The following is a 22,473-nucleotide window of genomic DNA, read 5'->3' as shown; positions in this document are numbered from 1 at the left end:
TGGGCCCCACGAGGTCACTCATTGAAACCACAGCGAGCCCAGACTGATCTGCGATGGGCCCAAATGGGCCCCAATGGGCCAGTCTTATTACCGTTGAGCCCGAATCCATTTTGAATTTGGTAATATATTTAATTAAAAGTGGATAATTAAAGCCAGGTCACGCGAGTTGCACGTGACCCATTTTGGGAGGATTAGATAGATCGTCTATTTTAAGTTTTGGCGATCAATGGGTTTCCCAATTTTAGATTAAAAAAGGGCAAAAGCCGTTGCCCATCACGTGACACGCACGTGACCCCGATCATTTGAATCCGGACCTGGGCGCCAATTCTCCATTCATTTCGATTAATAAAATCGATGGATATTGCGACTTTGCCCTTTTAAAAATCGCATTCTGTTTTTGTCTTTACGAATTTCAAAATCCTTCGCGGACAGCGCCCCCCTCCCTTCTCCCTCCAAATCTCTGCGGCTTCATTTCTCGATCCTTTTCAGGTAATTTAGGTTTACATTCTCGTTGTTATTTTATCAGATTAGGTTGATTTGAGATTTCATCTAAAACTTGCAATGTTTTCCGTTGATTCGTTGTTTGGAGGTTTTGTAATTTTTGTTTTCCTGCTTAGAACAAGTTAATTTTAGTTGTTTTAGGTTTCCAATGGAGAACTTGGACGGGAAATCAGCAGATTCTTCGCAATCTGTTCGTGTCGCTGTTAATATTAGGCCTTTGATTACACCGGAGCTTATGGTTGGATGTACTGATTGTATTACAGTTGTGCCTGGAGAACCTCAGGTGCTGGTTCTTTTTCTTTTTAGATTATGCTGGATTTGTAATGCTTTCATTCTGTCATATTTTCCGATAGATATGGAGTTTTTTGTTCCCTGTTTTGTGTTTGTGGAATTTTCGTTGTGTTTCACTGAATGATTCGATTGTGAGTGGATGTTATTAACAGGTTCAAATTGGATCTCATGTGTTCACATATGATAATGTGTACGGTAGTGCTGGATCGCCTTGTTATGCATTATACGACGACTGTGTTGCTCCATTAGTTGACGCACTATTTCAGGGTTATAATGCCACTGTTCTGGCTTATGGACAGGTTTAACATCTAGTTATTTTTCAGTTGCTTTTCTTCAATTGCTTCAACTTTGACTATTTGTGGTTGGTTTGATGCTTGTATGACGATCGGTAGTTATTGTCATTTATGTAGACGGGGTCCGGAAAGACTTACACAATGGGAACAAATTATAGTGGCGAAGGAAGTAAGGATGGAGTTATACCGAAAGTAATGGAAAATATATTTAAAAAGGTCAAGAAAATGGAGGATTCTACAGAATTCTTGATCAGAGTTTCATTTATTGAGGTAATATAGAACTGACTATTGAAGTACTCTCTACTTGTTTTTTGAAATTTATTTACCAATATCTAATCTGTTTGTATTTCATGAATACGCTTATGACAGATATTCAAGGAAGAAGTGTTTGATTTGCTCGACGCAAATGCTTGCCCCAACACGAAGGCTGAAGGAACAAAGCCTTATGCTCCTCCGCGAGTTCCAATACAAATAAGAGAAACTGTGAATGGTGGGATTACGCTTGTTGGTGTCACCGAGGCGGAGGTTCGGACCACAGAAGAAATGACATCTCACTTGTCCTGTGGTTCCTTAGCACGTGCAACTGGAAGTACCAACATGAATAGTCAGTCGAGGTATAAAATTGACAAGTTCATACTTTCTGAAGTTGGACTCTTGCAATCAGAATTAAATTCATCAAATTTTGCTTCTATTATGTATTAAAATTTTGTAACTGCTATATTTTCTTTAGTTCATCTATAGAAGTCTAAGCATGATACCTTTTTGCATTATATTTCAGTCGATCACATGCCATCTTTACGATTACCATGGAGCAAAAGAAAAAGCCGAAGCAAGGCATGTCTCATGATGATTCATGTGACGACATTCTATGTGCAAAGCTACATTTGGTGGATCTTGCAGGATCTGAAAGAGCAAAACGAACCGGTGCAGATGGCATGCGCTTTAAAGAAGGTATTGCTGATAATGCTATGTACAATAGGCTTGTGACAAACTTATCTCTGACTTAGCATTGAACTTCTATTTTTTAGTTGCCAGTTGACCTTAGAATGATAGGCTTGTAATTAATCTTTTAGGGGTTCTGATTTTTTGTAGGTGTTCACATCAACAAAGGCCTTTTGGCTTTAGGCAATGTCATAAGTGCATTGGGAGATGAGAAGAAACGAAGAGAAGGGTGTCATGTTCCCTACCGTGATAGCAAATTAACACGTTTGCTACAGGCATGTCTTTTTGTTTTTTTTTAATGGAACTTCGTACTTTCGTGTTCAGAAGCTTTTTGACCTGACTCATTGTAATTTGGATGTCAGTTAAAATAGTTAAAACGATTCAATTGTGACTGATTATTGAGATTTGTATGCTTCTAGATCTTAGGATGCCTGACCTTTGATTAGTTTTTGCTCACGCGTTACAGAATAAAGAGGAAGTTAAATGGTGTAGTCCTTATTGAAGGGGAAAAAAAAAAAAATGCTAGAAATATTTGTCCAATAATTTAAGTGCAGTATCCTGTTTCTCAAAGCATCCTGGCTAACCACTGGAGTTGAATTTATAGGATTCTCTTGGAGGCAACAGCAGAACGGTGATGATTGGTATTCCATTTCTTTGAATTGAAGCATTTAAACTTACTTGATAGTTTCTTTTCCACATTTCTAATAATTATGTTTATCATCCACCTGCATAGCTTGTGTTAGTCCTGCCGACTCAAATGCTGAGGAGACCCTGAACACGCTAAAATATGCTAATCGTGCTCGCAATATTCAAAATAAAGCAGTTGTAAGTTTCTATCTAGAATTAATTCTTTTTTTTATATCTTTCTTGGTTTTCTTTGAGATCTTTCTTTCATTATTATTTATTTTGATTTTTTATTTTTTAGATCAACCGAGATCCTGTAGGAGCTCAGATACAGAAAATGCGAAGTCAAATTGAGCAGTTGCAAGCTGAGCTATTATTCTACCGTGGTGATGCAGGTTTACCATATGAGGAGCTTCAGGTTCGTATCATTCTCAGGAATTGTTTACATGGATTTCCATGTAATGTGATATAGAGGCATAACTAACATCGGTTTTGTGTTTAGATTCTAAAGCACAAAATATCATTACTTGAAGCAAGCAATGGTGAGTTGTTGCGGGAGCTTCAAGAACGCCGAGTCACTTGTGATCATTTGTCTCAACGTGCTATTGATGCTCAGGTTTTCTTATTAGAAAGATATTTCTATACTTAATAATAGTTTACTATCGATAATTGATATCCCTATTGTATAAATAATTATGTTCTGTTGAATAATTCAGGTTGAGAAAGACAAGCTTGCCATGATAATTGAATCAGTGCGGAATGGAAAATCTTTAGATGAGATTGAATCCAACTTCGATAAGGTTTGATGCAATTTTTACTTTCTTAGATTTGCTTGCATAAAAAGTTCTCATCTTTGGACGTGAGAACCGAACAATTTTCCACTTCCAGGATTGTGAGTTAGTCAAGAGTTATGTTTCAAAAATTCAAGAGCTAGAAGGGGAGGTATTGCGTTTGCAAAGCTATAACAACCCAAAACTCAGTCGATATGCGGATCTAGTAGAGTCTGATGATGATAGGCCCAACTCTAGCAATATCTTATTTCCATGTTCAAATGAGTATTCGTCAGACTATGATCCTAAAGCTGTAGATATTTCAGGTGAGTACGAGAACCTCTATGGATTATGTCAATCGATTGTACTGTGGTTTGATGGATCATATTTGCGAAGCAAGAAACTTGCAAATAAACGTCGTTGTTAATTTTTTTATTTGGTATTTGGTCTATGGACGTAGTTGGAGTCGATATGTTATTTTCTATGAGTTTGACATGTTAACACATAGAGGGCTGGTTGATTTTTGCAGATGGAATCGAAGATCATGAGAAGGAGCTTGAGCATTCAACAATGCAAGAAAGATTGGATAGGGAGCTAAAAGAATTGGATAAGAAACTTGAGCAGAAGGAGGTACGGTACACTCATTTGACATCCCGGCTTTGCTGATACTTTCTACCTATCAATTTTCTTTAATAGCTTTTTATTTATGATGATTACTATTAATCTGTTAAGAATTCATAATCATTCAAATTAATAAGAAAATAAAAGATTCTGATTATTAATTCCAAAGAATAATTTGGAGAATGGAATTTTCTAGGGAGCCTTTTCTCACAATTTTTTACTCGATCCTAATTGTCCTTAACTGTTCAACATGCTGTCCTATCCTTTGTATTAGATTGATTGTTCCGAGATTGTCTCATTTAAGTTTTATTTTCTATGTTCTCGTTCATCTTTTTTTATGTATATTCACTCTCCTTTGCTGAAGGCTGAAATGAAACGGTTTTCTGGTGCGGATACCTCTGTTCTTAAACAACATTATGAAAAGAAGGTCCATGAACTGGAACAAGAAAAGAGAGCGTTACAGGTCATTGCTCTATCCAAGATATACTACAAGCTTAATTGTCGTCATATATATATTTAGCCTTTATCTTGTTTCTTTTCAGAAAGAGATCGAGGTACTCAAATGTAATCTTTCGAACATATCTTCTACATCTGATGATGGTGCACAAAAGTTGAAGCAAGAATATCTTCAGAAGTTGAATTTCCTGGAAACCCAGGTGAATTTAGTTGCTTTGGGCCATTGGCCCTCAAATAGTTAAGGGAATGCTTAAAAATGTTTCCAAGTTCAAAAAGCTATTTGCACTTATAAATTCATTTCAAATAGGCCCGAAGTATTTATTTGTCATTGTCTCATATTTTGGACTTCAGGTCTCGGAGTTGAAAAAGAAACAAGATGCACAAGCTCAAATATTAAGACAGAAGCAAAAGAGTGATGAGGCAGCAAAAAGATTACTGGATGAGATCCACAGAATTAAGTCCCATAAGGTATCTTTGTATCCTAAAGATTAGAGGACCTTCATATAACGTGTCGAAACTCCTAAGGCAATTTTGTATTCCAGGTTCAACTTCAACACAAGATTAAACAGGAATCTGAGCAATTTAGACTATGGAAGGCTTCGAGAGAGAAGGAAGTTCTCCAGGTATTGAAGCCGAAAGCTCTTACTAAAGCAATTTTGTTTCTCCTTTTGTTTTTTTATCCACCATACCCGATCCAACTCAGCCATTTATCCGCCATACATGCTACATTGATAATTAAAATCTTACCGAGTTCAATTATCAAACATTTACAAGTTACAATGCATCAATAATATCGGTTACAAACGTTAAATATTCTTAATATTTTAAAAAAGAAGGTAGGATTGTAACCCTATTTTGGGGTTGATCGAGTTAACAACTTTAGCCTAAAAAAATGAACATTTTAGTAAAGCGAGAGCAATATCTCATTGATAGATTTTTACTGGTTTTATTTCTTTTTAATATTTGTTTACGTATGATCAGCTGAAGAAGGAGGGCAGGAGAAATGAATATGAGATGCATAAGCTCTTAGCTTTGAATCAAAGGCAGAAAATGGTAAGCCGATTATCAATCAGCACACTCGTTTATCATAGTTTGTTTTGGATGATTCTAATGTCTGTGTTTGCGAACAGGTCTTGCAACGAAAGACCGAAGAAGCTGCTCAGGCAACAAAAAGGCTTAAAGAACTTTTAGAATCTCGAAAGGCAGCACGTGAAACTTCCAGTGAGTAAATTTTAATATAGCGTTGAAAAAGTCCTTTTTTCAATTTGCATTCTTGTTTAAGTTGTTTGACTAATGGAACTTGTATTTTATCTGCAGGTGGCGGAGCAAATGGTCCTGGAATTCAGGTATTGAACTTTTGAGTAACCAAATAGTAAAAGAAGAAAGGACTATTCAAATCATGCATTCCAAAATATCATAAAGGTCGAATTGTCAGATGAATAATGAATGAACTAAATACATTTTTTTTTCTCTGTTGTAGGCTCTAATGCAGAATATTGAGCATGAACTTGAAGTCACAGTAAGAGTGCATGAAGTTCGTTCTGAATATGAGCGGCAAATGGAAGAGTAAGTTTCAAGCACCTTTATGAAAAACACTTCTGGAGTATTTCCTTCTTAGCATTCTTGAAAATCTCAAACTCATTTTGATTATACAATAAAACATTTAATATCAATTCCTATTTTCTTACTTGCCTCAAATGTATCTTTATTTCAATAAATCCTTATAGAAATGGAAATCCTTGCTATTACAGGAGGTCGAAGATGGCCAATGAATTGACGCGGCTTAAGGAGGAAGAAGAATTGATTAGGGGAGCTAATTTAAGGTGAATAAAATAGTATTGTACTATGATGTTTGGTTTCTATATTTGATTGCCAAATAAGTATGTTAACATGAATATGTGTTTGAATTGTCTGGACAGTGATTGTACTCGAACAATGTCACCTGGTGCAAGAAATTCAAGAATTTTTGCTCTTGAGAACATGCTTGCTACGTCATCCAGCTCTCTGGTTTCTATGGCCTCACATTTGTCAGAGGCAGAAGAACGCGAGCGCGTTCTTGGTGGCGGTAGGGGTCGTTGGCATCAAGTTCGCTCTCTTGTAGATGCAAAGAATATAATGAATTTTTTGATGAATTTAGCATCCTCTTCAAGGTAATGAAGCATCAACTCATGCAACTTTTGTTCATTATAGATACCTTGTCATCATTAATTTATCTGTGCTTTTTTTTTTTTTAGATGTTTGCTATGGGATAAAGAGTTTGCTTCTAGGGAGAAGGATTCCGAAATTAGAGAGTTGAAACAAAAAATAGTGAACCTTAGCGGCATGCTTAAGAAATCAGAAGCCCAAAAGGCTGAACTTATTCATCAGGTGAAATTTATAGTCTATTTTCTTTTTCTTGTTTTGACTCTTCATTGTCAAGATGTTTATTTTCTCTTTTATCTTAACATTTTATCTCCTCTTAACGTTTTTGCCTTTTAAAATCTTTATTAAACTGCAGAACTCAGCTTTGAAGAAGCATTCCATGCGAAGCACTTCAGATCAGATTAATAGTGGGGGACATAACTATAATTTACGCAAGCAGGTAACTGACACTTTTTTTTCTATCGATATAATGTTGTGTCATAATGCCATAACCTTTAATGCTCTGATACCCAATTGTTGTAGCGAAATGCTACAACCAAAAAAACTTCGATACCCAATTATTGTAGCGGAATGCTACAACCAAAAATACTTTGATACCACTTGTTTTGTGCCGTAATGCTACAACCTCCAATGCTCTAATACCACTTATTGTAACGAAAGCCACAACAATTGGTATTGGTATTTGGTGGTGGCTTGGGCTACAACATATAAGTCTCCCCTCTTTTTATATTATTGAATTCTATGCTGTTGTGAACAGGATCAGCGGAGTTCTATCATTTTATTGGCAGACATGGATACCTCGGACTCAGATTACTCGGATCGTTATTCAGATGATAATGATGCCAATTACAATTGGGAGAAATCAATGAAACGACGACATACCAGAAAACAAATCATTAAAGCTAAGGGCCGTTCGAGTATGGACGTCTCAGATGACACAAACAATGCAAACAATGCAAACTTCAACTCGGATAGTTCTGGTGATGGGGTAGTTCGTGTGAGTGAGGCCACTACTGCTACCACTGCTTGCTGCCTTTGCAGCAAATTCTCTTCTTGCAAGACAACTAAGTGCCTATGTAGAGCCAATGGTGGTGCGTGTGGCTTGTCATGTGGTTGCATTCCATCTAAGTGTTCAAACAGAGGCAGTAAAAGCGAGCGGGACGAGTCGATGCAACCAGACTTAGTTGGGGATGTTGAAAATGCTACTGAAAATGGTGAAACCAATGAGGATGAGAGTCGTGACCTTGTTTCGAATGGTGCAAGGTTGCTTCAGAATGCATTGGCTGAGAGGCCAAGTGAGGCTCCTCCTGCTGAAGATGGTGGCGCAAAAAGAAAGCCTCTATCAGACATAGGAAACACATTGGTACGTTTTCATTCTCCTTATTGGTTAAAACTTCTTTTTGATTCAGATAACAATAACCGTTCTAGTTATCAAATTTCACAACCGGTTGAAGAGGGGAACAAAACATTCCTTATAAGGGTGTGAACCTCTTCCTAGTAGATGCGTTTTAAAACCATGAGGCTGACAGCGATACGTAATAGATCTAAGTGGACAATATCTGCTAACAGTGAACTTTGAGCTGTTACAATAGTATTAGAATCAGGCACGAGCGGTGTGCTAGTGAGGACGCTGGGCCCTCAAAGAGGGGTGGATTGTGAGGGTGTGATCCTCTTCCCAGTAGTAGACACGTTTTAAAATTGTGAGGCTGACGGCGATACGTAACGGGCTAAAGTGAACAATATCTGCTAGAAGTGGACAAAGAGTAGATTAGGTTGTAGTTTTTCAAACGAACTTGGATGCTTGCATATTACTCACTTATTTGACCATTTTCCCTCCTAACCAAACAGGCGAAATCGAAGTCCAACAAGCCAAACCAGAGAAAGAAATGGAGAAAATCTACAATTCAACTCATTCCTACACCACAACCATCTTCCCAACCAGAAATACCTGAGCCCATCCAGAAGACAGAGAACGACTCAAATGAGGTTGCCAACGTCCCGTTGAAACTTCCCCGAGCGATGCGATCCGCCACCGCCGCTGCCAATGGCAGCAACCTACTGAGGGAGAGGAACTCCGATCAGCCGGAAGATTCAGTTGGCGGGAACAAAGAACATGAACTTATTGTTCCAAAAAGAGTGGATGAGAAAGAGAACTGCAACAACCGTTAAATAGGCGTGTGTTTGTCTTTCAGGTCATTCTCCGGTGGCCGGAGGGAATTTAAACGGCGGGAAAATGCAGTGCTGGTGCGTAGATAAGTTTGAAAAGCTGTGTGTTGATGTATTTTAGAGAATTGATTCACAATACTAAACCAAAATACACTGTTTCTGGGAATCTGTTATTCCCTTATGAAGAACTTATAATTATTCTGATGTAGCTTTGTAGACTTTTGTTCCCTACATTAACAAAGACATGATTGAGCATTTTTTTTAATACTTCTTTGTTAATTTTTAATCATATACTTATCTGAGTGACAAATTAATTAATTATTAAATGATATGATAAAACGATGATATTGTAATTAAAATATTTTGAAATTAATTAAGAGCAGGCCCTTTTTCAAAGCTGCCCTATCAATGTTGGGCCCAGTCTATTTTACCTCTGAGCTTAGGGCCCAAATTCGGCCCAGTTTCCTCGAGGCCCAAATATTGGGCCAAGCCGATTTTGCTCAAGCACATTAATAATATTGGGCCGCTCGAGGCCCAAAAGGCCGCACACATCTTTGTTTTTTAAATTTATTATTTTTTTTATTATTACTATTTTATGAATTTTTGTTAGAAATAGAGTAGTTAATTTTGATTAGTCTGGTTGGTAATTTATTAATAATTAATTAATAGTATTTTATAAATAAATTAATTAATAATATTTTATAGTTAGTTTAATTGTTAAAATTAAATATTAAAATTCTAAAAACATGAAAATATTACTATATTTTCATTAATTTCTTTATTTTCTTTAGATTAATTCAAAGTTATTAATTTTAAATTTTATTTTTAATAATTATAAAATTATGGATGCATATATTCATTTGAATTTTAGTTTATCTCGTGGGTGAAATAGGACCGTAAAGACAAACCTAACCCACAAGGTCTCCCTCTCGACCTGGGATCGAAGCCATGCTCAACCTCACAAGGTCATACAACCTACATATCTAAAGCTTTTTCATGCCGAAAGTTTTGCTTCACCCAATCTCTCAGATTAGGGCCCGTAAAGCTTTTTCATGCCGAAAGATTTGCTTCACCCAATCTCTCAGATTAGGGCCCGTCTGGCAAGCATGACATTGTCGTTCAAATTTTCTTTATTTTCTTGGTTACGTTTTTCTCCCTCAAACAAACTATACCGTTTACCGTTTTTGTTACGTGAAGATGAAAAATATTACCCTTTCCGAATTTTGTGCCGATAGATGAATTTTAAATTAAATTAAAATTTAAGAACTATATATATATATATATTTAATCTAGAGAATAAATTGACAATAAGCTTTTAAAAAAAAAAAAAAAAACTAATTTTGATTTAAAAAAAGAAAAAAAGAAAAAGATAAGATGTTGCAACAAAGACAACTAAAATGATTCCTTAAAAAAAAACACGCACACAATGACAACTGAACGCGGGAAGAGGCATGTAACTAAAAATTAATAACAGAAACAGGATTGGCCAGCCTGGCATTGCCACGTGGCAATCAATGGAAGGGCTTGGTCCTCCCTTCCCAACACCTATAAACAAGCCGCTGTATCCTCTCCTCCACGACTGTAAGCTGCCTGCGATCTCTCTCTCTCAATATTCTTAATCTCATCTCCATTGCTCGCTGGCGCCGTTTCTTCATCTTCATCATCATCATCATCATTTTTGGATTTTGTTGCGATTCTGTAAACATTTTTTTGGAGATTTGCATTGCAAAACTCTCCTCCATTACTCTAAAACCTTCTGCCGCCATTGATCTTGCGATATCGATCGTTTTCGTATAGTTTTTTTTTTTTTTTTTTACTTTTCATTGTTGTAATCACCGTCGATCGGTTTCTTCTTCTTCTTCGGATGGACTTTGAATCTCTTTCGAATCTGTAGAGAGAGAGAAAGAGATGTTGCAGAGAGCTGCTAGTAATGCGTATTCATGGTGGTGGGCTAGTCACATCAGGACGAAGCAATCGAAATGGCTCGAACAGAATCTCCACGGTATGTTTGCACTTTAATTCATTTGAATTAGGTTTTCGCATCTGCATTCATGATTCAAGCATGTCGATTATGAATCTCTGTGTTTTTCTCCTTTTTCTTTCGTTTTACACAACGAACATTGATTTTAGGTTCGAGATTATCTTACGTCTAACGAGGTTTTAGGGTTTCCAATCTGGAGTTTGTATTGAATGAATACTTTGCTCTTGCAATCCACGCTCTGTTCCTAAATTGTAGTAGTTTTGGCGTACTGATTCAATCGGATTGGAATTACCTGTATTTTGATTCGTTTTTTTGCGCTATCTGAGATCAATATTGCAAATCATTAGCTGCTAGTTCTTTAAAACGATCTTTGGACTGACCGCTTATGCTTCTGGAACTGTAGATATGGAGGAAAAGGTTGAAAACATGATGAGAATCATTGAAGGCGATGGCGATTCTTTCGCAAAGAGAGCTGAAATGTACTATAGGAAGAGGCCTGAACTTGTAGAACACGTAGAAGAATCCTTTAGGGCATACCGAGCTTTAGCAGAGAAATACGAGCATCTTTCGAAAGAGTTTCAAGGTGCAAATCGAATGATAGCTTCGATCTTCCCAGAACGAGTTCATTACACGATTGATGATGATGATGATGATTGTGAGGTAGATTTCTTTTCTCGAGAATCTTTCGGTGGCAAAGGTCCTAACCAGTTTGAATCGGGTGCCTCACCAAAACTAGGAGTACCAGAAGTTCCAAAGTTCCCCGAGAAGGGGTTTTCTAGGAGTCCTTCGATGATGAGAAAAACAAAACTCAAGAGAAATGCAAGCAGTGCTAGTAGTAGAACTGCTTCAACTCCAAAATCAGGGCTTACCAAAGATGAAGCTCTAGAAGAAATCAGTAAGCTACATAAAGAAATTCTAGTTCTTCAAACCGAAATGGAATTCGTTAAGAGCTTGTATGAACGCGAGGGCGAAAGATATTGGGACATGGAAAACAGTATCACACAAATGCAAAAAAGAATCAGTAGCTTACAGGATGAGTTCTGCATTGGCTCGATTATCGATGATAACGAAGCTCGGACGTTAATGGCTACCACAGCTCTGAACGCCTGCCGAGAATCTCTAAGTAGGTTGCAAGAAGAACAGGAGAAAACAGTTGAAGAAACGAAACTAGAGAATGGCAGAATCAAGAAAGTGGTTGAAGATTTTGAGAGTCTCAAATGTAAGTTCATATCAATCCCAACAGAGAATCATGAATCCATTGACTTACAAGAAGATTTCAGCATTGAAACAGAATTGACAACCTCAAATCAACTGGCCGCTTGCACAGCTGAAAACAAACATGATATACAGCTTCTAAGTCAGAAGATCAGAGAGTATCTGGAAATGAATTCAAATAGCTCATTCACCATTTCTGAATTGGCTGAGAAAATCGATGAACTTGTAAACAAGATTGTCACACTTGAAACTACAGTTTCTTCTCAGACATCTCTTGTTAGACGACTTAAATCAGAAACAGATGAACTCCAAGCAAACGTCCAACAATTGGAACAAGAAAAGGAGATTCTTGTGGAGAATTCAGAGACCATGAAGAAGAAGATACAAGAATTGGAGGCCGAATTAGCCAGAGTCAACAATCTAAACCAGAATGTACAAATTCAAAACAACAATCTTCAAACCGAGTTCACCGAAGCGAGTTGTAATCTCGATCACTTATTTGGTAAATTACAGACGATGGAAATGAATGAGGCTGACAATTCTGAGTTCATACAAGATGTAATGATGGTTGATCCTGATGTGAAAACATCAACGTTTTCAACAGATTCAGGATTGAAACTGGGAGAGATTCCAAGCATTGCAGCTGAAGAAACAGCTGAGGAATCAATACATGAGGAAGAACATGAAAGATCCAAGGCTCAAACAGATGATACTCCTCATGATTTGGAGGAAGAAAAGCATCCAACCTTGAGGCAGATGTTCTTGAAAGGATTAGAAGACAGAGAAAAGATTTTACTGGAGGAGTATACATCAGTGCTGAGGGACTACAAAGATGTAAGAAACAAGCTAAGCGAAGTCGAACAGAAGAATCGCGACAGCATCTTCGAGTTGGCGATGCAGGTTAAAGAACTAAAAGATGCCATTTCCACCAAAGATGATGTTATAAAATCATTAGTGAATAATAATGCAGAAATAGATGAAGGAACTAATGCAAGAGATGAGGAGCGGGAACAGGAGCAGGATCAGGAGCTGGAGCAGTCCCAAGAAACCATTCATGAGGCTCCTAGCTCCTTGTACTCCGAATCCTCAAGTCCATATTTAGAACATGTTTCGACTCCCGATTTCTACAGCGAACCGAGCGCCGATCCCACAGAAGAAAGCTACAAATTGTTGAGAAATGCAAGCCTACCAAGAAAAGAGACAGCAAAGAGGAAAGCAAGGAGTGTGAGTAAATCGATTATCATGTCACCTATGGAAGAACGAATCCGCTCGCATATCGACGGACAACTAGAGATGAATCTCGAATTCTGGCTGCGATTCAGCACGGCAGTTCATCAGATTCAAAAGTTCCAGACTTCAATCCAAGACCTTCAATCAGAGCTGCAAAAGTTAAGAGAAGACATGGTAGAAGGAAGTGTGAAACATCAACCGTCGTCGGTCGAATCCGACGCTCGACCTATCTACACACACCTAAGAGAGATCCAAACTGAATTATCCCTTTGGTTGGAACATAGCGCGGTATTGACAGATGAAGTAAGCAGTCGATACGAATCCTTAAACGACATACAAAACGAAATATCAAGAATCACAGAAGAAGGATCAAGTGAAGAACAATCAGAAATGAACGATTATCAAGCTGCAAAGTTTCAAGGTGAAGTTCTCAATATGAAACAAGAAAACAGGAAGATTGCCGATGAGTTAGAAGTCGGTCAGGATCGAGTTCGATCTCTACAAGCTCAAATCGAGAAGTCTTTACTAAGACTTGATCAAGAATTTGGCATTTCAGCAGACAAGAGCATTCAATCTGAATCGAAAGCGTTAACCCGAACCCGAATTCCTTTACGATCGTTCTTGTTCGGGATCAAGGTAAAGAAGCAAAAGCCATCACTGTTCTCATGTGCAAGTCCACAACTAGAGAAACAATACAGTGATCTAGCTAAAGGGCCGCTACCTCAGTGATGAGCTTTGAGGACATGAAAGTAAAGAAGCTTCAATTACAGGTACACAGTAGCTATACATTTAATACCTTTCATTTCAGTACTGCAATTGGGACTTTGTACAGAAAGGTAAACAAAGAAGGCTTAGATATAAGGCTGGAAAAATTAATGTTCATTCTTGGTTGCTGTATAATTTACTATTGACACCTGCTATTCTCATCATGCTTGTGGAGCTTCGCTCATGATTTGTACAAACCCACATTTTCTCTAAGCAAATCAATATAGCCTCTGTTCTAATTTAGATGGACTTGTTTTTAGTCTTATCGCACTCGTAAGATATGGTTTGTTTTGGCCCGTTATGTATTCTTGTTAGCTTCACGGTTTCAAAATGTGTTTACTATGGAGAGAGTCTAGCCCCTAGTGTCTCGCACCGTCCGATCGAAGTAGGGCTTAGTACTATTCTTCCTTTGGTTCGAGCCTTAGTAAATACGTTTTAAAATTGTGAGACTGGCACAAGTTGACAATATTTGCTAGTGGTGAGCTTGAACTATTACAAAACTCAAGCTTCATCTTTATAGCACACGTACCGAGTTCTCCTTAACCTCTGTTCGACTTCCTTGTGCTTGGCGGGAAGCAACGAAAAGACAATGGAAATTTCATAAAAAAAATTTGGACCCGCCTACCATTTTTTACACATGAGGGTATAATAGTCTTTTTCTCATATCTACCGGCAAAGAAACGCTAAATTAATTAAAAAATACTCATAAACAATTAAAAGTTCACCGGTACTCTTAAACTTTTAAAAAAATAATTTAAAAATATTAATATTTATGAAATTTTAAAAATTCATTTGAGTTTTATTAATACTCTCCAATTTTTTAAAATAATTTAAAAATATTAATATTTATGAAATTTTAAAAATAGTATTTTCAAATTTTTTTTTATATATTAACACAGATTATTTCCTATTAAAACATAATTGTAAATATATATTTTTTAATTTTTAATTTTTTATTTAAAAAAATGTTAAATTGTTTAAGGATATTAACGACAATTATTTATTTATTTATTATTATTTTTTTTAATGTGCCTGTTTTCAGAAGTTAAAACTTTTGGGCTCATTTTTGGGATATTCTGAGCTTCGGGACTAAACCCTCTTCCTTCGCTTCGTTCCAATCGGGACCAAAAACCCAGAAGCTGTAAATTTTTTACCGCCGGAATCTTTAATCATGTCGGCGATTTTCCGATCATCTCACCGGAAGATTCGATCTTACAGTAACTTCTTCACTCATCGATTATGCTGCCGCCACAGTTCTCCTTCACGAAGCACAATCATCTCAAAATCGCTCTTCACCAGGCCATTCGTTTCCGCCGCCAATCCCAAATCTCCCTTCGATGCCATCGCTCTCAGAGTACTTCGTAACGAGATTGAGTACCAGTCAAATTACGCTCCTCCTCATCAGGTTCACCGATTATTTTCTCTACCTACTCTCGATCCATTTCCTTGTCCTACATTTTGCAATTTGCAATTAAGAATGTTTGCTTTAATTTTTTGCTGCGTAATCTTATAGCCTGCAACGAGATTCGGTGCATTTTCGGTTGAAGACCGACCGGGAATGCAGTGGATTACATTGAAAGGGAAATTTGGAGACACTGAAGATATTAAAATTGAAGCGACGATGTTTGATGGCTGTGAATCGGTTCCCAAACTTGGAGACGATAGCGATGGTGAAGAGGACCTTCGTCTTCACATTAGCGTGCTTGTTGACATTTCGAAGGGGGAAGGTTCTGAGGATTTGGAGTTGGTGTGCTCGGCATGGCCTGATTCTTTGGAGGTTCAGAAGCTATATGTTCTTAAACGAGATAGGACTCTTGCGAGACCCTACATGGGGCCTGATTTTCGGTATTGCTTATCTCAGATACTCAGTTTCTCGTTCTTTCTGTGATTTTGTTGTTGCTTCGGCCGCTTTTGTATGGTGATTACGAATCATTGACCATTTTGTTGTGGATTTGGATATTCTATATGGCTGTCTTGTAGTAACTCCTCAATTAAAATTTAACTTCAAATCTATCTGTTCTTAATAATTAACAACGATTCGCATATATTTAAAATGGTAATTGATGTTTTATTCTATGATCTATGCTCGGATTAGCTAAATACCGTTCTTAAATTTTCTCCTACATCCATTTGTATGAAATTGTCAGCCACATTGTATTCTAGAGCTGCAATATTGGTTGGCTGGTATCACAATGCACAATTTAGTTCAGTGAAATTAAGTTATAGGCTTGTTGGGCTCTAACACCTTTGTTTACTAATGATACTTTTGGTATTTGTTGATTTCAGGAAATTGAGTGGCAAAATCCAGACGAAATTTCGGGAGTTCTTAGCAGAAAGGGGGATAGATAAGGAGCTTTCTATGTTTTTGCATGAATATATGATGAACAAAGACAGATGTGAACTTATTCGATGGCTGGGAACTGTCGAGTCTTTTGTCGAAAGATGAACCATACGCTTCATTGACAACATCGAACACGGTTGTTACCATTTTTGAAGGTATTCAAGATTATGTTTTCTTCCTTTTTATCATCATTTGCAATAGCCATAGTTCATGAATCATGATTAGTGTTAAGATCTATGCAGTTGTTTTATTTTTTGGGGATCATCTGTTAATAAAAAGCTGAGGGACCGAGTGATTACAAACAAGTAGAACTTAGTGCCTTTGGTGATTACAAAAGGTTCTCTACCTGTTGGCCAAGAACACCCAAAAAAGGGTGGAAAACTTATAGCTTTAACTGACAAAAAGCCTTGCAAATTGGTCCTGCTAGAATCATTGAAAGAAATGACTGAACTGTTGTTTCTCTAGATTACTATTGGTTATATGTTGCAGAACTATGTGATCTTTGTTAGCAATGTTGTTTGACTGTAATTGCTAGCTGCAATCATATCTTTTGGAAATACAAATCATGTTATGGATTTGGGATCTAAATTTTTCATGAATGTCAGTCACTCGAAAACCGCAGAGGTCGTGGCCAATTTCTCTTGCTTGTGCTCTCGTAATAATGTCGAGTTTGATCTCCTATTTCCTTTTCTTCACCCACTTCGAGTTGGCTTAGTAGTTAATAAGAGTCGTGAATATAAAGGGTTTAGAGAGAATGAAATCAGGTCATAGCAACCATGTGTAACCACTTATCTAAGATTTAATATCTTAGAGTTGCCATAGCAACTAGATATAGTAGGGTCATACGGTTTTCTCGATAGAATAGTCAAAGTGCCTAAAGGGTTTAGAGAGAATGAGCCCATCTGTAACCACCTATCTAAGTTGGTGTTGCTATATCAACTAAATGTAGTAGGGTCAGACTGTTTTCTCGATAGAATAGTCAAAGTACGTGCAAGTTGACCCAAACTCACACAGCCGTCCTCCTCACTTCATGCATATCTATACATGCCAAAGGGTATTATATCCTTTGCTTTAGCATGCTTTTCAAAAGCTAGATTGTTTGTTGTCAATAAAGATTGGGAAGAAGGCTTTTTTTAGATTTGTTGTTTTCACATGTGAGCTTATTATGATCATATAGGATTTTCTGGGTTGACTGTCCATTTTGTTTACATGAATGTTGTTGAGTTTTACGTTAACTTCATCTGGATCTTATTGTGCTTCTAAACTTTGCTGCCACTATTTCTGTTGCTCCACGTACGGTTTTGAAGCCGAGTCGGCTCTCTCATTCATCTTGCTTGGCTTGGCTTTCGTCTACTTTGCTGCCACTATTTCTGTTGCTCCACGTACGGTTTTGAAGCCGAGTCGGCTCTCTCATTCATCTTGCTTGGCTTGGCTTTCGTCTCCCTTCCCTTCTTCCTTATCATACCGCCAGAGAATTATCTGGTAGTCCCAGGACTTTGAGGTATAGGTTTATGTAACTTTCAAAATTAGACATGAATTCAAATTTATATTTGAAAATTTATAATTTTTGGAGTTTTTTTGGATTTGTCAGGGACGGACAGACCTATTAGACTATTAGACGCAAAATTGAAAGTTTAGAGATTTCTTAGTTTTATTTATAAACAACAAAAAGTTTTGATGTTTTTTAAAATATATTATATTTATGTTGGTATGTCGATTGGTTTAGAACTAAACTCTCTCAATTAAACTTTTTTAAATAAGGAAAATAATGAATTTTCATGATGTCGATGGAACCCGACTTTTTTCTGAAAATAAAAAAAAATAAAAAAAAATGTAATTAGATGTGCAAAAGCAGCGTGCTTGGCTTCTCATTATATCTTAAGGTCATTCTTAAACCTTAATTAAAATAATTAAAATCTAAACATTTTGATTAGTGCAGGCCATTTTTGTCTTGTTCCTCATAATAAATGCTAATCAAATCTATCAATCAATAAATCTAATTGCTTTCTTACCGTCCAATTGACAAAGTCTAATTAATGCCAAAATTAAAAATCTTTGTAAATAAATTAAGCTAAATTAATAAAAATAACCCTAATTTATATTTTATACAAAAATATGGTTAATTTAAACAAAAAAAAAGGAAAAAGTTAAAAAATATTTTTACTTTTAAGTTTAACTTTAAAAATTTGCTAATACACAGAATATCCCATTTAAGGGTATTTTTTACTTTTTAAAAAAATATTAAAAATATGAAACTATTAAAAATTTAAGGGTATTATTTAAAAAAAAAATACTTGTACGTTGAAACAAAATATTAATTAATTTATAAGTTGGGATAATTTTTTAGACAAAATAATCAATAAATAATAATAATAATAATAATAATAAATTAATCAATCTAATTTTTCAACTTATTTTTTATTATTTAATTATTACTAAAGTAATAGATTTATTTTGTTGATTGTGTTAAGTAAATTTTTCCTAATTTATTTATGCAAATGTGTGGCACGTGAAGATTTTTTAATTTTCATTCCCTATTTTGCACCAAATTAAATTTATATAATAATGAAAATTTTGACTTTAATTAAATAGAAAAAGAAGAAAGTCCTTTTAAAAAACTATATATATTATATCATAATAAATGCTCGAAATTTTGCATGGCTTTTCAAAGCTGTTTTGAGGAAAGATATCAAATCTATGAATTTATTACCAAAATAATAATAATAATATTAATAAAATTATTATTAATTAATTAATTTATCGCTAAATAGACATATAATCTAAATTAGAGTTTAAGAGACAAGTCAAGGAAATTGGTCTGACCTTGATCTTGTTTGGTCTGAGAATGAACAATATTCTCATTACCGGCGTTTGAGCCTCCAATCGCCGGCCATCTAGCCACGTCATCATACCTCCCAAAATTCCGGCCACCAATCGCCGTAGTCAGCCGCTCCACCGCCGGCTGCTGACCCATAAACACTGGTCTCGGCCACAATGGAGGAGAGGAAGTAGGCCCACCAAAAAAACCCAAAGGCTTCTGAATTTGCTGAGCGTGCGCGTGAATTCCCAACGACCGTCTGTGAAACGCGCCGCCGTGAAGCGGAATTGCGGCCGCCGCCCAATGGAATCTTTGAACTCGTTTGGCTAAAGTCCTCTCTCGTTTGTGGGCATTTTGATGGCCACCCAAAGCTTGGGAGCTGATGAATTTTCTGTGGCAATAATTGCATGAGAAAATTCTGGGCTTTGTTGTTGAGAGGTGAAGACCCAGAACGGTGCTCCGGTCGTCGGAAAGTTCGCCGGTTTTCTTGTCGCCGTCTTCCTCGACGTCGTCGAAAAGTGGGGTTTTGTCGGCTTGGAGTTCCATGTTGAAAGGGGAGAGGTTTGGTTTTTTTTTTTTGTAAATGGATTGAGAAAATGGATAGGGTTTGGATTTTTTTTAAACGAAATTTAAACTATACTCAAAATTACAAAATAAATAAATAATAATTTTTTTTTTCGTTTTTAGGGTTCGAGAATCTTCAATTTAGTCAATGAAGTGTCGAGATTGAGTAGATCTCACTCTTCGACACTGTACAAGATTCGGACAAATGTCCTCCATAAACGGAACTACGTAGTCCCCAACGAAAGGAATACGAGAATTATACTGTTTAATTAACTATTTTTCCCCGTCTAGACACTAATTGATGCTAAGTTTACATAATGTCAATATTCATTTATTACGGGCAAATGTTTATAAATTTGATATGTCTCAATAGTTAAGACTTGATTCATGATACGAGCGAACAGTATGAGACGTAAGTCAAATAAATACTATGTCATTCGGGTCTTAAGGGCACCACGTCTTTACTCTCTTTGACTCTATATCTATCTATCTTTTATTTTTGTGGTAGAGATCAGAGAAGTCTTTCTTTTGAGATTTCTGATCAATGTCGTTTACTTTCATGTATGCTCGTTAAAAAAAAAGACAAAAAAAAAAAATAATAATAATAACTTTACAGTTAACTTAAATATAGTTTAATTGGTTCCCTTAAATCATAAATAACCGTTATAAATGGTCTAAAAATTTTCAAATTATAAATATTTTAAAAATTAACCTATCAATTATTAAAAGATATTGTACTAAAAAAATATTTAAATAATTAATTCCTACAAAAACAAGAAAAAAAAAAGATTTATAAAAAATAAATAATATTTTTGAAATTCAACCTATCATTTACTTTATTTATTATATTGAAACTAATCCTTAAGATCTTTTTCACATAAAAATAAATAAATAAATAAAAGGAAATTCCACTGTTTTTTTAATCTTATTTTATTTAATATTGGACTTGGTCGTTTGAATATAAAATATTTTTTTATTTCAAATTTTTCTAAATTCAACTTTATTTTGTTTAAATTTTATTTAATAAAACCATGTGTGAAAAAACTAATATTTTAAATTATTTTTTTATTATCCCATATACAAGCAACATGAAATAATATAATATTTTACGAGTTATATTAATACTGTAGTTTTTTTAGTTCTACAACTATTGAACAAAAAAATTTGACTTTCTAATTTTTTTTTACTCGAGAGTCCATATTAGTCACTGTTGAATTATGCTCACTTTGCCAATTAACGCTATTTTTTAAGTTTAAACATATATTTACAAATATTTTTCTTCGTGGTTGTGACCCGCCAGCTATTTGCACAAATTTGTGGGGTAAATTTTAAAAAATAAAAAATATGTTTTTTTTTTTTGCAAGAAATAAAATATAAGTCTATGTCGTCCCTACGATAAAATTTATTTCACGACAGGCCAGAGGGAAGTATTGTCGAATGTGGGCCCATGGTCATTTGGTCGGCCCATGGGCCTACAAACACGGACAATCATTTTCAATAAGCAAACATTGGGCCTGGGCTTAACATTGGGCCGAAATATTTGGATGGGTATATATAATTGAAATTATATATTTTTTTTGTTTTATTTTCATTTGAATAAACGTTGCAATTTTTTATTCTCTTTTTAGCAATAATGATTATATTTACAAATTTAATTTAATAATTTTTATTAATGGTATGTTTTCATGGTTATATATGATTTAACATCCATATTTAATACTAAATTAATTTATTATTAATTAAAATAATCTATATAAATAGAAGAGGTTAGAGGTTCAAATTCTCTATATTTTTATTTTTATATATTTAAATTTAATGTTCTAAAAGTGTCAGTGACAACGTGCTAATATATAACATAATCATATTTAGAATAATAATATCATAAATATATTTTGATCTTATTGTTAAGAATATATATTTTATAGATACGTCTCTTTAAGATACCTTAAAAAGTACATAATAATCATAATTTAAAATTAATAAAATAAAATAAATAAATAAAAAGCATAGAGTATAAATAGTAACATCACCATATCTATGAATATCTATTTACAAAATCTTTAGCCCACTAACTTCCATTAAAGGAAACTCATCCACCCATGTCACCCAAGGCCAATCTTTTTCTTTATTTTAAAAAAATATCCGTATTCTTTTAAAAATTACAATATTACCCCTAATTTTTATAAATATTTTAAAATTATCTGTAATTTATTAGAATATTAGATAAGATATTGACGTGATCACTAAAGGATACGATAGTGAGTAGGACGACGACATTGATTTTTTTTTTTTTAATTTTAAAAATTATTATGAAGAGTAATATTATATTTTAAAGAATTAAAAATATTTTAAAAATAAATTTAATATATATATATATATATTAATTTGGAAGAGATTAGAGGAAAAGAAAAGATTCCAATCACATCAAGTGATGATTTGAATTTTCCACCACAAACAAAAGTGCTCCATTTTCCTCTCTTTGTTTCATCATTTGTGTTTTGCCATGCAAACTTTATAATTATTATTTTTTAGTCCTTCAAATTATATTGTTTTTCCTTTTAGTCCCTATCAACTTGGTTTTCATATTTTTTTTTTCTTCTTGGTCCTTGTATTAATTCTTATTTACACTCGAGTTAGCATACCAATATATAAGAGTTTACCGTGCTTCAAACACGATAGGCTCTTTTCACAGTACATGGAGCTCGTTACGTCTATTTACATGTAGAAATTATACTATTTTAATATTTTTACCA

The 22,473-nt window shown here is 35.1% G+C and overlaps 4 protein-coding genes across 9 annotated transcripts; 3 read left to right on the top strand and 1 right to left on the bottom strand.

Moving 5' to 3' along the window:
• Positions 1 to 351: 351 nt before the first annotated feature.
• On the top strand, positions 352 to 9,061 carry LOC111446675 (kinesin-like protein KIN-4C). Of its 3 annotated transcripts, none has more exons than XM_023085589.1 (28): positions 352 to 489; positions 634 to 784; positions 945 to 1,091; positions 1,203 to 1,355; positions 1,455 to 1,699; positions 1,864 to 2,036; positions 2,178 to 2,302; positions 2,632 to 2,668; positions 2,761 to 2,852; positions 2,953 to 3,069; positions 3,154 to 3,267; positions 3,368 to 3,451; positions 3,540 to 3,747; positions 3,951 to 4,051; positions 4,407 to 4,505; positions 4,585 to 4,698; positions 4,850 to 4,966; positions 5,041 to 5,121; positions 5,480 to 5,551; positions 5,629 to 5,719; positions 5,816 to 5,844; positions 5,979 to 6,064; positions 6,250 to 6,321; positions 6,418 to 6,648; positions 6,733 to 6,865; positions 6,993 to 7,079; positions 7,398 to 8,003; positions 8,489 to 9,061. In XM_023085589.1, exons 2-28 carry the CDS (start codon positions 650 to 652, stop codon positions 8,807 to 8,809), a joined length of 3,870 nt encoding a protein of 1,289 aa, XP_022941357.1. In that variant the 5' UTR covers positions 352 to 489; positions 634 to 649; the 3' UTR covers positions 8,810 to 9,061. The 3 variants fall into 3 exon arrangements, with proteins under 3 accessions (XP_022941357.1, XP_022941355.1, XP_022941356.1); XM_023085587.1 differs by having other exon boundaries at positions 358 to 489; positions 643 to 784; XM_023085588.1 differs by having other exon boundaries at positions 359 to 489; positions 6,996 to 7,079.
• Positions 9,062 to 10,405: 1,344 nt separating this feature from the next.
• On the top strand, positions 10,406 to 14,132 carry LOC111445927 (protein NETWORKED 2A-like). The gene is made up of 2 exons (XM_023084479.1): positions 10,406 to 10,808; positions 11,191 to 14,132. The coding sequence occupies exons 1-2, from the start codon at positions 10,715 to 10,717 to the stop codon at positions 13,959 to 13,961; spliced, it is 2,865 nt and encodes a 954-aa protein (XP_022940247.1). The 5' UTR covers positions 10,406 to 10,714; the 3' UTR covers positions 13,962 to 14,132.
• A 918-nt stretch (positions 14,133 to 15,050) lies between these two features.
• LOC111445825 (uncharacterized protein At2g39795, mitochondrial-like) lies at positions 15,051 to 17,871 on the top strand. 4 transcript variants are annotated; one of them, XR_002710924.1, is made up of 4 exons: positions 15,051 to 15,402; positions 15,511 to 15,842; positions 16,284 to 16,493; positions 17,646 to 17,871. XR_002710924.1 is itself a non-coding variant. In XM_023084337.1 (3 exons), exons 1-3 carry the CDS (start codon positions 15,169 to 15,171, stop codon positions 16,441 to 16,443), a joined length of 726 nt encoding a protein of 241 aa, XP_022940105.1. In that variant the 5' UTR covers positions 15,051 to 15,168; the 3' UTR covers positions 16,444 to 16,937. The 4 variants fall into 4 exon arrangements, 1 of the variants encoding a protein (XP_022940105.1); XR_002710925.1 differs by lacking the exon at positions 17,646 to 17,871 and adding an exon at positions 16,584 to 16,937; XR_002710923.1 differs by lacking the exon at positions 17,646 to 17,871 and adding an exon at positions 16,581 to 16,937.
• A 1,252-nt stretch (positions 17,872 to 19,123) lies between these two features.
• On the bottom strand, positions 19,124 to 19,736 carry LOC111446227 (zinc finger protein 3-like). Its single transcript, XM_023084949.1, has one exon. It carries the CDS (start codon positions 19,700 to 19,702, stop codon positions 19,124 to 19,126), a length of 579 nt encoding a protein of 192 aa, XP_022940717.1. The 5' UTR covers positions 19,703 to 19,736.
• Positions 19,737 to 22,473: the final 2,737 nt, after the last annotated feature.

Source organism: Cucurbita moschata, unplaced genomic scaffold (assembly GCF_002738365.1).
Source record: "Cucurbita moschata cultivar Rifu unplaced genomic scaffold, Cmos_1.0 Cmo_Scf00008, whole genome shotgun sequence".
NCBI lineage: Eukaryota > Viridiplantae > Streptophyta > Magnoliopsida > Cucurbitales > Cucurbitaceae > Cucurbita > Cucurbita moschata.
The sequence above is the reverse complement of the archived record's forward strand: the minus strand, read 5'-3'. Positions and strand labels throughout refer to the sequence as shown.

Excerpts from the sequence above, each read along its gene's own strand:
- LOC111445825 (XM_023084337.1), top strand. The coding sequence starts at position 15,169 with ATGTCGGCGATTTTCCGATCATCTCACCGGAAGATTCGATCTTACAGT. Across the intron at positions 15,403-15,510 it reads ATTACGCTCCTCCTCATCAG|CCTGCAACGAGATTCGGTGC; the intron begins GTTCACCGATTA and ends GTAATCTTATAG. Across the intron at positions 15,843-16,283 it reads TACATGGGGCCTGATTTTCG|GAAATTGAGTGGCAAAATCC; the intron begins GTATTGCTTATC and ends TGTTGATTTCAG.
- LOC111445927 (XM_023084479.1), top strand. The coding sequence starts at position 10,715 with ATGTTGCAGAGAGCTGCTAGTAATGCGTATTCATGGTGGTGGGCTAGT. Across the intron at positions 10,809-11,190 it reads GCTCGAACAGAATCTCCACG|ATATGGAGGAAAAGGTTGAA; the intron begins GTATGTTTGCAC and ends CTGGAACTGTAG.
- LOC111446675 (XM_023085589.1), top strand. The coding sequence starts at position 650 with ATGGAGAACTTGGACGGGAAATCAGCAGATTCTTCGCAATCTGTTCGT. Across the intron at positions 3,070-3,153 it reads TACCATATGAGGAGCTTCAG|ATTCTAAAGCACAAAATATC; the intron begins GTTCGTATCATT and ends TTTTGTGTTTAG. Across the intron at positions 3,748-3,950 it reads TAAAGCTGTAGATATTTCAG|ATGGAATCGAAGATCATGAG; the intron begins GTGAGTACGAGA and ends TGATTTTTGCAG.
- LOC111446227 (XM_023084949.1), bottom strand. The coding sequence starts at position 19,702 with ATGGAACTCCAAGCCGACAAAACCCCACTTTTCGACGACGTCGAGGAA.